The sequence below is a fragment of the Talpa europaea genome, assembly GCF_964194135.1.
Source record: "Talpa europaea genome assembly, chromosome: 6".
In the NCBI taxonomy this organism is placed as follows: domain Eukaryota; kingdom Metazoa; phylum Chordata; class Mammalia; order Eulipotyphla; family Talpidae; genus Talpa; species Talpa europaea.
The window spans coordinates 40,543,470-40,560,799 of NC_140072.1; the positions used below are offsets into that span (position 1 = coordinate 40,543,470).

Consider the following 17,330-nt stretch of genomic DNA (forward strand, 5'->3'; position numbering starts at 1 on the left):
AGTGGGGGGGGTGAGAGGATTCACCAGAGACAGTTAGGAGCAGAACAGGCAGATTGACCGGAAACACACTGCTGAGGGGGAGCAGCAGTGCATTTCAATAGATCTGCTTGTTCTGCTCCCCATTCTTTCTCTGGTGGATCCTCTCACTCCCCACACCTCTGACCTACACCCCAGTTCTTCTATGTATAAATAAATAAATCTTTTTAAAAAAAGAATTTAAAAAATAGTGGGGGCCAAAAAGACAAAACAAATAGATGAAATACAGTATAGCAAATGTTCGGAAATTCTATGGAGAAGAACAAAGGGGAAGGAAGGTCAGGCCAAGATTTTTAAAAATAGAATGGTATCCTAAGATGTCTCCTAGAAGATTTAGAATAAATTATGCAGAACACAGCCCAGAGAAATGAAAAATATGGAAAATAAATTTTTAAATAGGAAGAACAGTGAGAAATTTTACAGGGGATGAAGTGAAGTTGAGGAAATATAAAAGAGATTAGCAGAGGCAATTTTCAAAGAGAAAACATCTTATAATTTTCTAGAATGGTTGGAAGACACCAGTTTCAGATCTTGGCACTGAGTAAGCCATTAGAATGATAAATAAGCAGAGATCCATGACTGGGGTTTCTCAGATTATGAGCGTGAGGATACAAGATGGCAATTTTCCTCTTCTACTTTGGACAGCATACAAAAGCAACAAGGAGAAGGAAAATAACTCCATTTTCAGCAAAACAAAGAGGCAGATATAATCTGCAGACTCTAAATACACATAAGAACAGCCAAAAGCAACTCTGATTGCGGGAGAAGCCCTGAGGAGTCAAGTGCAACAGAGGTCACCTGGGGGGAATGAATAGTAAGACAGACAGCTGGAGGCACAGCTTGATGGGAGCAGAATACAGAAAGTGCCAGCAAAAATACACTTCCAGAATGAACTCAAGACTCAATGAGGAAATATGAGCCGGCAAAACTCAAAAAATTAGCAGAAGCAAAACAAAAAGATTATAGAAAGGGGAACAACATAAAAAGAAGCCCAAATGATATTAGACCTTCCTAATTTCATGTAAGGCATAAAAATAAGGATAGAAATAGGGCCTCCCCGGTGGCGCAGCGGTTGAGCTGCTCCCCGGCTGCTCCCGGGCCACTGCAGGAGGGTCCCACATGGCGCGCAGACCTCTCCTGCCGCCCGCTGCTCCCCTCAGCAGTGTACTTCGGTCCTTCTGCCTGTTCTGCTCCCCGCTCTGGCTCTGGTGAATTCTCTCACCCTCCCGCGCTTCTGACTGTAACCAGTGCTTTTATAAATAAATAAATAAATAAATAAATCTTTTTAAAAAATCTTAAAAAAAAAATAAGGATAGAAGTAATAAAAGCAATGGAATAAAATGGAAACCACCAAAAGGATCAGGGAGAAATGACCAATATAGGCAAAAGCCAAGGAGAGTTGTTAAACCTGTAACTGGAGCTCCTCAAATAAAAAACCTAAACGAGAGAACAAATTATTTTAAAACATAATTTGAAAAAACTCACGTATAAGGAAAAAGGATAATCTTTTTAACAATTGGTACTTGAAAAGTAAGACATTGGTATATGAATTAATTCAAATGGATTACAAATCTAAAGAAAGAAATAAAACTATAAAATGTTTAGAAAAAAAATAGGAGAAAAATCTTCATGACCTTGGGTTAGACAAAGAGTTCTTAGATACAACACCATTAGAAAAAAAAAAAAAACTCTATCCAAATTAAAAATGTTTGCACTTCAGGGCCTCCCCGACAGCGGTGGCACAGTACGCTGTGAATCTGTCCGCAGCCTCTGCAGTGCAGGTTCAATTCCCAGATGGCCAGGGAGATTCCCACATAGAGCGGCAGACCTCTCCTGTCTCACCCACTGCTCCTCTCAGCAATGCTTTCGGTCCCTCTGCCTGTTCTGCTCCCCACTCTGTCTCTGGTGAATCCTCTCACCCTCCAGCGCCTCTGGCCTAAATCCCAGCTGTTGTATAATAAAAAATAAATCTTTAAAAAAATGTTTGCACTTCAAAAGATACCATTAGGGGAAAATGAAAAGACAAGACACAGACTATTTTTAATCATATACCTGATAAAAGATTTGTATTAATTTTTTATTTATATATATTTTGCATCATTGTTCATTTTTAAACAATGTTTGCTTCCCCCCACCCTCAGGTGTATTCCCCATAGAATTTCCTTCAACAATTCACTCATGCACCATCACCACAGTCCCCTGTGCTCCTCCAATAAAAGATTTGTATCCAGAATACATAAAGAACTCTTATAACCCAATAAGAAAACAACCTAATTAAAAAATGGCCAAAAGATTTGGACAGACATGAACAAAGATGATATATGAAAGATTAGTAAGCATAGAAAAAGATGCCCAGCATCATTAGATATCAGGGAAATGCACACTGAAACCACAATGAGATACACGCCCACGAAGATGCATAAGAAGCAAAAGCAAACATTGACAACAATCAAGAGAAACCAGAACCATCAGTCTTTGCTGAAGGAATATAATTGGTGCAGATATTTTAGAGAAGTTTATCAGTTTCATAAAGACCATTCTTCATCTAAGTATCTACTCAAGAGAAATAGACTGATGTGTCAACACAAAGACATGCACACAAATGTTCACAGCAACTTTATTCATAATAGACAAGAGGTAGAAGTGGGTACGACATCCATCAACTGATGATTGGGTCTGCTCACGGTAAGTGGTGCATCGGTACAAGGGGAGACTAACTAGTTGGCAAGAGAGAGGAATGAAGTTCTAATATGTACTACAGCATGAATGAACCTCAAAAACATGCAAGTGAAAGAAGCCAGATGCAAAAGCCTACATATTGTATGACATATCCAGGAAAAGAAAAAATATCACAAAAAAAGACATGAGTTAGGAAACTTTAAGAAACTGCAAACATCTAGAAGAAAACATGAGAGAATTCCTTAATAAAACTGGAGTGGAAAGGGCCTTTCTAATTATGGTCAAAAACCAGAAGCCACAAATGAAATAATTGAGTACATTAAGAAATGTCTGCATGGGAAAAAACACCTTCAACAAAGATTTGAAACAATTATGGGGAATACATTTACAGCTCCTATCATAGAGACCTCATCTTCTTAATATATGAAGCGGCCCTACAAATCAACAATGACAAACATCCAAATAGAATAAGGGAAAAAACCTGTATGAACAAGCAGTTATCAGAAAAAGAAATATAAATTACTTTTAAACATTGGAAAACATGGATGTCTAACCTCACTGGTTATCAAAAGAATATGCTATAAATACACTAAAATACTGTTTTTATCTACCAGACGTACAAAAAAGTTTAAACCAGATTTTGTTGCTAAAGCTCTCACGTGTTGCTGGTGGGAGTGTAGAATGGTGCAGCCTTTTGGAGGATTGTGGAGTCAGGGTCCAACAGGAAGAGAGAAAGACCCAAGCTAGATATTTGAAACAGAGGGAATTTGATAGAGAAAATTTGTTGAAGGGTCAAGTGATCATAAACAGGAAAGGAGTTATTCAGAGACTCGTAACAGGAGGAAAAAAGTACTCCTTCTGGGACTGGGGGACAGAGGGAGAAAGTGGTGAGACCGAGACAGGTGCACAGCCCCATCATTGATGCTGCTGCCCAGGGGGCTGGAGCCACCAAGACTAGATGCCCCACCAGCCATGGGACTGCAGAGGAGGGGCTTCCTGGCCAAGGCTGGAGTCACGGGGAGTAGGCAGTCAAAAACTGGGATCTCATTCTCATACTATCTAATGAGAGTACAATTTAGTATAATTACTTTTGCTTTGAATTTCTCTTCTACTCCTGAATCAAAATACTGATACATGCAACATATCTAAAATGCTATGCTGAGCCAAAGAGGCCATAGAAAAATGGGGTACCATAGATGTGATTGCATATACGTAAAGTTGCAAGACAAGCAAAATCTACAGTGATTGCAACCACAGTGAATGCCCCTAGGGGTTGGAGTTGGGATGAACAGGCACACGTGACAGCTTTCTTGGATGATGGAATTTTCTACCTATGGTGGTTACATGTTTGTCTAAATTCATCGCATTGTACACTTAAAATCTGTGCATTTTATTGTTTATAATGAATACCTCAATAAAAAGTCACTATTAAGAGAATTAAAAAAAAACAAGTCCCAAGAAAGAAAAAATCAAAATCAACAAACAACTATGAACCAGAGACACACTATGGAGCCACCGGTGGGGGGCGGGGAAAGAAGGGATTGGGGTCAAAATAAGGGGGTTGCAATTGTATGGGGAATATAAAAATAAAATTAAAAAAAAGAAAAAGAAAAAAAAAATCAGGTCCCAAACCTGAGAAGATATTTACTACACATGTCTGACAAAAGTTGGTTTCCCAGAAAAGATATACAAATATAAAAAAGGTATAAATCAATAAGAAAAATACAGCCAAATAGAATAGTGAAGTTTTTTTTACAGATGAGGGAAAATAAATGTTTGAAAATATATGAAAAGATGCTTGATCTTCATTTACAATCAGGGAAATGTAAATCTAGACCTTATAAATACCATTTCACAGGCAGCAGACTGGCAAAAATTAAGACTGGACAACATCAAGTACTGATGAGAACTCAGAGTAGTAGACATTCTCATACCATCTGATGAGAGCATAATTTGATATAATTACTTTTGCTTTGAATTTCTCTTCCACTCCTGGGTATATAATTTAGAGGAGGTTTCGCACTTGTGACCAGGAATCACATACAAGAATGTTTATGACAAAATTATTATAGTTAAAAAAAAGATAAAACCTAAACATTGGCATATACCACATAACTTGTGATATAATCATACAGTGGAATATATACAAAATGAAAATGAATTTCAGCTATACATACTAATATAAAATATGTAATGCTTAGAAAAAAATGCAAAACAGAAGAACTCAGACTGAAAGTGTCCATTTATATAAAATATGAAAATAGAATGCTGTCTAGGGTTGCTTTCATAGGTAGGAAGAATTAAAAAGAAAAGCAAGGGTGTGATTATCACAAAGGTTGAGATCATTGTGATTTCTTTAGTTATATATGCCTTCTAAAATGATGCCAATTTTCTATCTTTTAAGCTGGATGGGGAGTTCATGGGTAATGATTTTATTCTTCTTTAAAGTGTACATATACATTCTACATACTTTTTGTGTATATATATATATATTTCAAAATTTAAAAATAAGTAGAACATTATGCTAAGTCAAAGAAATCACCCAGAACTATGCATTGTATGATCCCACCTATAATAAATGATCTGAATAGGAAACCATAGAGACAGAAACTAAATTAGTGGTTGCTAAGGTTGGGGAAATAGGGGAGATATAGAAAGTGTAGGGCAGAACAGTGTTTCTTTTCGGGGTGATGAAAATATTCTAAAATTGACCATGGTGATGGTTGCATGATTCTATTAATATACTAAAAACTACTGAATAATATACTTGACATGGATGAACTGTATAGTATATGAATTATATTTCAATAAAGATGCCTTTTTTTTTTACAGGTAAAGAACTAGGATGCACAGAAAAGCTCTCAGATGGATGATGAGATGATGATGATGACAAAGATGAATGTGAGACCGTATCCCTCTAGAATTGTGGTTCTCAAAGTAATATACCAGCATCTGAATCACTGGCAGGGCTTGTTAAAACAGATTGCTGATTCTGACTTTCTGCTTCTGTAGGTCTCAGGTGGGGCCAAGAATCTGCATTTCTAATGGTGAAGCTGTTGCTGCTGGCCCAGGAACTGTATTTGAGAATTGCTACTCTAGTGTTCAACATAGGTGTGTCCACTAAGTATTGGATGAATGGGTGCATGGGTGGTTGGTTGGGTGTTTGGGATGGTGGATGGGTGTTTATCAAATGAATGAGTTGGTGGATAAATAGATTAATAGATAGAAGGGATAGACAAATGAGATGTTTCATGGTTGGGGGTTCAGTGTAGCAGTGGAGAAAATGGGGATAGGGAAGTTGTACACCAAGAAAACACTATGATCTTGTGACCCTTTTAGGCGTTAGCTCATGGAACTTCATATGCACTCTACTCTGGCTGGGCTGGACTATTACCATCGTATATCACCGGGCTGTACTGGGTGGTTGAGACTAGAGGCTTGTAGTTCTGGTCCATCTTGTTTCCATAGTGACCGATGCTGACCTCAAATTGGATCAGGTCCTTAAAGTTGGGCATCATGGTGCAGGAAAGGAAGATGACACATAACCCATACTTTTGGCGGTTCTTGTGCTTCTAAAACAATAAGCCAAGGATGAGCAAGTCTATAGAGACAGATAGGGATGCAAGAACGAGGTGCTCTATGTCTTTCAAAAGTCATCTTTGCATCTCTTTTGAGTAAGTTAGGTAAACCATCATTGAATACCTACCCTACTCCAAACCCTGTTTTGACTCCCTCTCACCTGGCTATGCAAGGGCAGTTCCTCAAACCTCCATCATGGTCCCCTCTACGCAGCCTCCTCTATTTTCTTTCCTTCCTAACACCTGTCAGGAGGATCTTCTCCCTGGCCAGGTTCTGCACTGAGTTGGGTCCCTCCACCCCTCTCCTTTTTGCATAAACACCTTCCTTGAATGAAGTCAAGTATGGGCAGGGGTGTGTGGTGGGGGGCTGCTCAGCAGTGTGCATCTACTTCTTTCAAGTCCTCTCCTCCCATTATGCCTCTCATCTGCGTGGGGTTGTCTGTCGATCATGCTGACCACTCTTTCATTTCTACTGCCCTACTCCCACATGCTTCCAGCCACTCACTAGCTTCACTAGCTTTGGGTACCCCTGTCTTTAAAAATCACCCTCCTGTCCCCCTCTGAGCTTTATTTAGGTACTACCTCATCTAGTCTCCCCCTCCATTCAGAGTGTCATCATCCTTTCTGCAACTCTCCCCCTGGGAGCTGCCCCAGGCTCCCTTCTAGACTCCTCTGCCTGCTGTCTCTCAGGCTGTGGCCTCCCAAGAGGCTCCAGCCTCAGCTCCCTTCTCCTTTCAGTCTGCCTTCCCCCACTTTTCCCTCCCCCCACCCAGGAACTGCGGAACCTCAGAGCATGCAGATCCTACCCTGACACACGCATCTCTACCTGGCCGCCTCAGGCACTGTTTGGCGTAATAGATGACTCACAAGCACAGGTCAAGGTGGGAGTCATCATCTCCCCCAGACCTGCTGCTCCTCAGGGACCCTGTGTGTTAGCACAGGCCACCCCTGACCACCTTGTCACCTAAGGCGGAAAATGAGCATCCCCTTAGCTTTCATGTGTATAACAGGATCATGTCCTTTTAGTCACTGGCTCTCCTCACTCTATTTCCAAAGGGCCTCTAGAACTGGCTTTCTCCTCTCAGCTTTCCTCCCCGAAACTCTATCTCTATTTCTCTCGACCAGGTGGGCCCAACTTACTCCCCTCCAGTCTATTCTCAATACTGCTCCTCCTGCCCTTTCCTGTCTCAATGTCCCTCCCCTGCCTTCAGGAAGAAATCCAAACTCCTTAGACCATTTCCCTTTAACTAGATTACATATTTCTCCAGCTGTCCTTCTCTTGTTATTTACTGGGTGTCTGACCACCTGGGACTGGGCACAGCATGGAGCCCCCTTGGGACTTAGAAAAGACTCAGGAGGATTGACCTGTTACCCTCATGCTCTCAGCTTGTAAGCAGGACCTCTCGTAATATCAGAAATGGGACCCACAGTAGATATGGGGCAGGTAGAAGGTCCTTGTGGTTACCTGTGTCATGTGATTACCTCTACTCTGGTCACTTCATAGGAGAGATTCTTCATCCTAACCTCTTGATGGGGTGTGGTATGGGTGACTAGCTCCATGAAGATTCGCCCTCGATAAGCTAAACCATCCTTAATGGAGCTGGGTAAAGTCTAGAGTAACAAAGAAGAAGACGGGGAGAAATTTGATGAGAGAAAAGGAGCAGGCAAATCTCGCAACACCTTGGCAGCAAAGACAGGGTACAATAAATTCCTGCTTAGGGCTGACCACTACCCAGGAAGGAATCCAGATGCCCCTGACATGGCTATGCCAGGAAACCTCTGGCCCCTCTCCTACAGCCCACTACTCTTCTGTATGCATTTTACCTATTCACCAACTTGAAGAACCCTGCTCCCCATAGAAGCTTCTTGCTCACAGGGGACCATGATGACCACTGAGTTTGCGCTCCTAACAGGGTCAGTCAGAGCATGCTCTACCTCCTTGGCAACAGAGATTGGTCCAAGGGGAGTACATATGGCCTAAGGAGGCCAGTTGGAATGTTCTCTTGGCTTTCCTATTAGGGGCTTTGATGGCCTCCTTCCCAGCAGAGAGGATGCCTGACGACGAGGCAAGGGCTCAAGGGCCCAGAAGTGAGCAAGGGAGCGTGAGTCAGAGCACCTCCTGAGGGCATCGAGGTCCTGGTGGCTGCTGCTTTTCTGCACTCAAGCCCTGAGCTTCTCAGGGCAGTTCCCTTCTTGTGCCAGCGGGAAGTGGTGTCTGGCTATTCTCGGCATCTTAAAACCCAGAGCCTCCCCCTTTCACCTGTGCCTTTTCTTTTCTCTTGCACAACCTTTCCACCCGCTGAAATTTTACCTGCTGTCTCATGTCCATACCCCTCCCTCCGTGAATGCCCAGAGCACTCCACTTAGGCACTTCCTTTTTTGTGTGTCAAAGTTCATGTCTCATATATAAATGGTCATCCGCACGCAGATTTTTAGGTCTCCTGCTTGAGCATGGTGGACAGGAACTAGGGCCAGGTCCTCCCCAGGCATTTCCCAGGCCCCAGCTCTTATACATGGTCGGCTTTATTGCCACTGTTCCCTAAAGCTGGCATGAGAAACTTACAGTCTCTTTGTTCTGGATCCTGAAAGGGGCCTTTTTACCCCCACGGAGAGTCAGGAAGCTGGGGCCAAAGCAGGGTAGGAAGCCAGAGTACATTCCTGAAAGAAAAGAATAAGCAGGGGCAGGGGAGGTGGGAAAGGCACAGGGGCAGAGGCCAGGGGAGTTTGCTTGCCTTCTACTTCTGCTCCAGTAGAGGAGATATGGTTGAGGCACAGGGTCACAGTCCCAATCTCATCCTGGAGACTGTTACTGGGGCTGGAGAGAAGCACATTCTGCAGCTTGAGCCCCTGGCCCAGCTGTTTTTCTCTCCCCCGCCATATTTTTTAACTTCTCCCCAGTGGCTCACCAATCCAAGACTCTGAACTTGATATAGGTGGAGAGGCAGGGCATCTGCAAGGGGAAGGTAAAAGGAACACTGAGTGCATGGTAGGAGGGTCTGGTCCACTTGAAGACAAAGAGCAGCTGGGAAGTCCTAGGCGTGGATCCAAGTCCTGGCTCAGTGACCAATGAGCTATTTAGCCACAGCCAAAACAGACTGGCTACAGAAGTTTATGGACCTTCGGCTTTAGGGCTTCCCACTTGCAGGGACCCATTGCAAGACCCTGAAAAAGCCCAGGATTGTGATCTATAATCATTTCATATTTTTTAAAAGATTTATTTTCTTTATTTATGCATACAAGAGCTGTGGTGTAGGCTAGAGGTACAAGGGCTGGAAGGGAGGGGGAGAGAATTCACCAGAGACAGTGGGGAGCAGAACAGGTGGATCTACTGAAATACACTGCTGAGAGGAGCAGCAGGTGAGACAGGACAGGTTTGCTGCACTGTGTGGGTCAGCTCCCTCGCCGGGATTGAACTCATGCTGAAGGGGCTGGCGACAGCTTGACAGCGCTGAGACTTTATCCCCCGTGCCACCGGGAAGGCCCCCTCATTTTGTACTCTTGTTCTTACAATGGCTCCCTGGCCTCCCTGGTGGTGGAAGGGGTTAAGCACAGCACTATGAAGCAATACACAACCTCTGCAGCAGGCGTTGGATCCCAGGCCAGCCAGGGAGCAACCCACATGGCACAGCAGACCTCTCTGACTCGCCTACTGCTCCCCTCTACAGTGTATTTCAGTCAGTCTGCCTGTTCTGTTCCCCACTCTGTCTCTGGTGAATCCTCTCATCCCCCACACCTCTGGCCAATACCCCAGTTCTTGTATGCATGGATAGATAAATCTTTAAAAAATAAATAAATAAAAAATAAAACTCAAATGACAGAACCTCACGAAAAAGAACATATAAAGGCCATTTAGTGTAGGAATAAATAGCCCCTCAGTACATGTAGTTCATTGTAATACTCATGTTCCCACATTGCCTCTGAGCCACCAAGAAAGAACTACAATTACATTCAGGGCACTTTGCCTAGAAGATAAGAAAATACAAGATACAACATAGAATGAGTCTTTAAGGGATATGTTTTTTTTTTTTTATTTTTAATATAAGTGAAAGGGAACACTTAAGTTTTCTGAAAAGGTCAATTGTAGACCCACTCATTTCTTTTTTAAAAATTGTATCTTTTTAAAAGTTTGATGTAACAGGGGCCTCCTTGGTGGTGCAGGGGTTAAACACAGAGCTATGAAGCTATCACCAGCCACTGCTACACGAGTTCAATCCCTGCTGCCCAGGGGGCAACCCATATGGCACAGGAGACCTCTCCTGTCTCACCTGCTGCTCCCCTCAGCAGTGTGTTTCCGTCAATCTGCCTGTTCTGTTCCCCACTCTGTCTCTGGTGAATCCTCTCACACTCTGCACCTTTGGCTTGTACCCTAGCTCTTATATGCATAAATAAATAAATAAATCTTAAAAAAAATTTGAGGTAACATTGGTTTACAACCAATTTGGGGTATATGTTCACACTTCAGATGTGAACCACTGCTAAAGCACCATTGGATCCCCTCATTCCCCCCTTTGATCCCCACTCATTTCTCAATACTAAAAAATAGAGAACAATTTATAATGTGTCCTGGGCTTTCCTGATCCAACCTTGCTGTGTTTCGTGGCCCCTTCCTTCCATCCACACTCGCACACAGACACCCAAACCTTCCTTCCCTTTGTGGGCAGGAGGGTTCAGGAAGACATGACAGAACAGTAATACCTGAACCGGCAAGGTCAAGATCTGGTTCCATATGGGGTTATCAGTTTTGGTCTGCACGAAGGTTGTGAGCTGGAAACATCCAAAGCAGTGTCAGAGCCAGCCTGTCCCCTCCTCTGTTCCCTAGCCTCCCTCTCAGCCCCTTTGGCCCAGCACACAGATGGTGGCTGTGTGCAGTACCAGGGCCAATCTTTGGAATCCCTGGGCTAAAGACACTTGACAACTTCCCATCAGCTGCAACGTTAGTCCTTTGTGTACCTACCTGGATTCAGTTTCCTTCATATTTTTCATAAATCAACTTTCAATTGACTTCACTTTTTAGTAGAGATAGGATTATCGATATGAGTGTACACATGGATATGAGTGTACACATGGATCTTGTTAAATAACTTTAAGATCCCAAAAGAAAAGTGAGCAGAAACAAGGGCGGGTGGCAGCAGAGCACAACGGCATGCCCCTTTACAAGCATCACTTGACTTCACTTTTAAACTGAACCTTATGCCTAACAGTCATGTGGGTGGAAATCATGGATTAGTTGGAGTAGTTAAACTTTTTAATACACGCTAAGAAAGCTACAGAAATATTATAATTTTTGGAAAATGTGTGCCTACCATCAAGAGCATCTCACCTAGCTCTGAGGTTCCCCAACCACTTGCTGGGAAATACTATGTGGGGTGGGTTAAAAACATGCCTGCTCAAAGATAAACAGCTGGGACTACATCAAATTAAAGAGCTTCTGCACAGCAAAAGAGACAATAACAAAAACAAAGAGAAACCCCACCAACTGGGAGAACATTTTTGCACACAACACTAATGATAAAGGACTGATCACAAAAATCTGCAAAGAGCTGATGAGACTCAACAACAACAAAGAAAATAATCCAGTCAAAAAATGGGCAGAAGAGCTAAAAAGAAACTTCTCTGAAGAGGAAATGCAAATGGCCAACAGGCATATGAAAAAATGTTCAACATCACTTGTAATCAGGGAAATGCAAATCAAAACTACAATGAGATACCATCTTACACCAGTGAGAATGGCACATATTAAAAAAAACTAGCAACAACAAATGTTGGAGAGGGTGTGGAGAAAAAGGAACTCTCCTGCACTGTTGGTGGGAGTGCAAACTGGTCCAACCACTATGGAGAGCTGTGTGGAGATTCCTCAACCTACTAAACATAGAGCTTCCATATGATCCAGCAATTCCACTCCTAGGTATTTACCCAAAGGACACAGAAACATCAATTCCAAAGAACACCTGCACCCCTATGTTTATAGCAGCACTGTTTACAGTAGCTAAGCTTTGGAAACAGCCCAAATGCCCAAAAATAGATGACTGGATCAAGAAGATGTGGTACATATACACCATGGAATATTACTCAGCATTCAAAAAAGATAAACACATGCAATTTGCAGCAACATGGATGGCGCTAGAAGGGATCATGCTCAGCGAAATAAGCCAGAAAGAAAAAGAAAAATACCGGGTGGTCTCACTCATAGCAGGAATCTAGAAAACTTAAATAAGGGACCAGGAAAATGAATAACTATAAGAAAGTGAAAATCAAAATCAACAAAAAACTATGAACCAGAGACACTCTATGGGGGGTAGGGGGCAGGAGGGGAGGGATTGAGGTCAAAATAAGGGGGTTGCAATTGTATGGGGAATATAAAAATAAAATTTATTATTAAAAATAAATAAAATAAAATAAAATAAAATAAAATAAAAAACATGTCTGCTGTTCCTTTGGTATGCCTCCCTTCAAAGGTGGACACTAACCTCCCTCCCTTTAAGTATAGACTGGATTTAATGCCTTTTCTAATAAGGAGATTAAGGTTAAGTAGGATGGGAAGCCTAACTTTATCCCAGCATATCCCAAATGTGAACACAGGATCGTTTTTATTGTTATTTTTTGCCTAAACCATCCATCAGTACTCTTTGGAAAAAGCTACTTTATATTCACAGATGTTCATGGACTGTCAGGAATTCTCTTATCCAGAATCTCCAATTTATAGATGATGAAACTGAGTGGACAATGACAGTTTCAACACTGTTTATTTGTAAGCATGTTGTCCCAGTCACTCATTTCTGCACTTGGTTTTAAGTGGACATCTTCTCTGGGATATAGGGTGACGAGGCCAGGGCCCCACCTTCCCAGGGCTCCTGGGTCAATGACATCACTCTGCCCATCAATGGGAGAACTGGGATATGATTCTCGAGGTCCTGCCCACCAAACCAGTCTTTTCCTCCATGCTGTTTTTTTCTAGGTGCCAGATCCCTCCTATACTTACCTTTTCTCCAACTAGTTCCACCTCCAACATAGGACTCACTAAGTGGTGTTTCTCTACAAACAAGAAGTTAAAAGGTTTCTGAGAGAGCAGCATCATTGGTGTTTTGGGAGGAAATGTGGAGGTGACAGAACAACTTAAACCCCCCCCCCAATAATTTCATGTGATGCACTTGGAGAGACGTCTCCGATTTCCACGCTCTCTGTGTGTTATTATGTGTCATGGCATGTAATGGCAGCAGAATGTGGGCTGGCATAGCGTACCCTGAGTCTATATCTGGGTATCAAAGACAGGAAAAGGGCATTTGTCCCATTTGGAAGGGTGTCCACAGGGCCTTCATAAAACAATTCTTGGTGGATTTCCTCCCCCATCCCCCCAACCCCAAATCTTTGGTTAGTGTCAAAATGGAACAGGGAAGCCCCATGAGAACCCAGGGTGCCAGGTGTCTAGAACATCAGGGATGCTCTACCATCCCACCCCTGCCCCAACTCTAACTGAGATGAAGGTCTTCTCCACAGTAGATGAAGAATTGTAAGTAGATCACTGTGATAGGGACCACTGCTGACTTGAAGATCTGAGTATCGGTGTCATCAGTCTCAAAGGGCAGCTTTTGATCTACCTGCAGAGACCAGAGAGCTGATAGCATCAGGGTCAGGGGGAAGTCATGGCCAACACCACCAATGGCTTCCTTGACCTTCCACTTGGTATGAGAGGAGGAGGCAGACAACCCAGTAGACAAATGAAAGTGTGTAAAGATTAATGGCCACTTTGAGGGCCCAGGGGAACCCCACAAGGAAGGAAATGTTAATGGGAAGGAGGTGAGCAGCCTCACCGGGACGTGGTCTCCTGCACCGAAGGCACAGATGGTGACTTTCAGGTAGCCTCTCAGGCCAGTGTTGGGATTTTCTGGCTGACAGAGGCCTAGCCATTTCCTGATGAATGAGTGACCTGGAGAAACAGAGGGGCCATGGGAGACCAGCCTCCAGTCTCCATCTTTCTGCCCTGAAACCAGGGTTTGTTTCTGTGGGAGGGGGTTGTGGAAATGTGTCTCACAGGTTCTGGCCCCCATTCAGTAGCAGAGGAAAACAGAAATCACTCCCACCAGTCAGCAATGATAGCGCACTGACAAGGTTGCCAGCTGTTGCCTTTAGGTAACAGAGATACCCTTCTTCTACCCTGGGGAGTTAGAGTGATTGCTACCCAGATGTGAGAGAGGCAAGCATTTTCCCCAAGCCTAAGTCCAAACTACAACGTGGTATGTAAGTTATGACCAGATCACAGGGGATCCCTCTCAGACTTCAATCTCTCTACACTGGCCTCAAAAATAGAAATTCAACCCATGGCTGAAATAAAAGGTTAGTATTTGACCCAAAGGCATGCTTTGAGTTTTGCAGAGAAAGATGTTATAAAACAAGAGAAATTCCATAAAGTGTGGTAAGATATTATCAAGGACAGGAAATAATTTACACTCCCTAATGTTCTCCCCGCTGTGTTGAGCATATAGGGATTTTGAGATGTTTGCACACCTGGCCTGGTTTTTCTCAGAAGACGCAAGTATTTGCAACAACAGTTACCTACCTGGGGAATGGTAGATAAACCCAATATCTGTCTGAAAAAAAAAAAAAAAAGTGAAGTAAGGATTAGTTAGGATCTCCAGAAAAGATTTTGTAACACCAAGTAAACTGAAGACAATACCAGCCACTGGTGCTTGAGCACATGATCTGCAGGCAACCCGTTTTATATGGGGGCTGCCCTGTAACACCTTCACTCCTTTAATCTTTCAATAAACTACCAGTCGTTTCTCACCTCTGTTCTCCAATACTTCTGAAGGGGAGTTTGAGAGACGTGTCCTGTGTCTTACAACAAGTAAGGAATTAACCATCCCACAGTACTGCCTATCAAACACAGCCTTGCTTTTCCCTATCCCTGGGTGAGGGGAGGAGGCCTCCAGACCCAGAGAAGAGGATAGTGGAGGGAGGAGCTGCCAAAGAAGACCCCCCATGTCTTCCCTATGCCCTGGGACAGTTTCTGATTAAGGTCTGAGGACTGTGGCACAAAATTGAAGCTTATGCAAAGCAAGACACCCACCTTTATAATCCACATTCCATAGAGCAGTGGCCAAATTCTGCATGAGGGCCTATTTAAAAATTGGTTACCCCTTTGGGTTAGGTAGGCAAAGATTTCTTAGATATAATAATAAAAAAAATCCCTACAATCCATAAAAGAAAGGTTTGAAGAATTGGACTTCATGGACATGTAAATCTTTTGTTCTTTGAAAGACACTATAAAGAAAAAGAAAGGACAGGGGCCTCCCAGTGGCGCAGCGCAGCGGGTTGAGCACCACGCTGTGAAGCTGTCTGTAGCCTCCGAGGTTCCATTCCCAGCCGGCCAGGGAGATTCCCACATGGCGTCGCAGACCTCTCCTGTCTTGCCTGCTGCTCCCCTCAGCAGTGTCTCGGTCCGTCTGCCTGTTCTGCTCCCTGTTCTGTCTCTGATGGATTCTGTCACCCTCCCGTGCCTCTGACCTGTACCCCAGTTCTTGTATAAATAAAGTAAAAAAAAAAATTTTAAAAAAGAAAGGACAAGTCATATAGTGGGAGAAAATATTTCAAGTCTTGTGTCTGATAAAATAGTTGTATCAGGAATAAGAGTGGTAGATATAAGATATTTATTATCTTGATTGTGATGATGGCTTCAAGGAAGTATACATATTTTAAAATGTATCAAAGTATATATTTTAAATATGAGCAATTCATTATATGTCATTGCAGTAATCTGTGAGAAAACAAAACTCAGTCACCCCTAATGGAATAATGGATTAGGCAGTGATCATCAATAAATAACAGAACAATGGATACTCTGTGCCTCCTGCTGAAGTCATCTTCCAAATAATTGACCTAAGTAAGCCTCATCAAGCCTCTAGATAGCAAATACCTGAGCAAAGGAATATGTAAAATGATCCCTAGTAAATCCGTGACTTGGGGAAAACTCTATAGTTCTATAGGACAAACTATCCAGTTTACAGGACAAACTATCCAGTTTCTTTAGCAAGGGGAGGAAAAGGGGTGGGATCAACAAAGGGACCTAGAAGTACATATTAGCCAACAGCAATGTCTGTGTTTGCTTTGGAACCTGACATGAACAAACTATAAAAGGAATTCACAAGACGATTAGGGGAATTTTAGCAATGACTAGTCAGTGCTATCCAGGAATTGTAAAGATTTTTAGATGTTATACATGTATTATGATTATGCTTAATAAAATCTGAATGTTCCAGAAATACATACTGAATACATACTGAATTTAAAAATATTTTAAAATAAATGATGAGGGCCTCCCTGGTGGCACAGCGGGTTGAGCGCAGAGCTGTGAAGCTGTCCACAGCCTCTGCAACGCGGGTTCGATTCCCGGCCAGCCAGGGAGATTCCCACATGGCGCAGCAGACCTCTCCTGACTCGCACACTGCTCTCCTCAGCAGTGTATTTCAGTAGATCCCCCTGTTCTGTTCCCCACTGTCTCTGGTGAATCCTCTCACCCCCCCCCCAAACTCTGGCCTACACCCCAGTTCTTCTATGCATAAATAAATAAAAATAAATCTTTTTAAAAAATGCGGTTGACTTTTTTGATTCCTCTACTCCGATTTCCTGGAGGCTGAGACTTGACTGTGCCCATGGTATTGCAAATGTGGGCAATTCAGTGTGCCCCCAGTGCTTTCATAATGTTACTTTCATTAATCTTCACAGTGAACCTGTGGCTTGAATATATTATCCTCATTTTACAGATGAGGAGATAGAGGTTCAAAATAACTTGCCCAAGTCACCCAAGTTAGTAGGTGGGTCCAAATCTGAATTTTCTGCATCAAAATCCAGCTCCTTTCCTTTAGACTAGGGTATGGAGCCCAGGGTGGGCCTCTGTTTCACCAAACCTCCGTTATCCAGTGCTTACTTGGAATCTCCCAATCTCTGAGTGGAATCTCAGCACCTCGGAATTCATCACCTGTGGGGAATGCCCAGAGTGATGTCAGTTATTCACAACCCCAGTTTATTCACAACCCGTTTTTC

General features: G+C 42.9%; 1 protein-coding gene across 1 annotated transcript in view; it reads right to left on the reverse strand.

Moving 5' to 3' along the window:
• The window catches only part of FER1L5 (fer-1 like family member 5), a gene marked incomplete at both ends in the record, with an annotated part of 47,449 nt that overhangs the window by 18,539 nt on the left and 11,580 nt on the right, over positions 1–17,330 (reverse strand). The window contains 11 exons of the mRNA XM_084234801.1: positions 6,110–6,287; positions 7,776–7,904; positions 8,857–8,951; positions 9,026–9,108; positions 9,200–9,243; positions 10,989–11,057; positions 13,273–13,325; positions 13,765–13,888; positions 14,102–14,217; positions 14,848–14,878; positions 17,215–17,265. Of these exons, the coding sequence (XP_084090927.1) occupies positions 6,110–6,287; positions 7,776–7,904; positions 8,857–8,951; positions 9,026–9,108; positions 9,200–9,243; positions 10,989–11,057; positions 13,273–13,325; positions 13,765–13,888; positions 14,102–14,217; positions 14,848–14,878; positions 17,215–17,265 (973 nt within the window). The remainder of the gene's footprint in view (positions 1–6,109; positions 6,288–7,775; positions 7,905–8,856; positions 8,952–9,025; positions 9,109–9,199; positions 9,244–10,988; positions 11,058–13,272; positions 13,326–13,764; positions 13,889–14,101; positions 14,218–14,847; positions 14,879–17,214; positions 17,266–17,330) is intronic.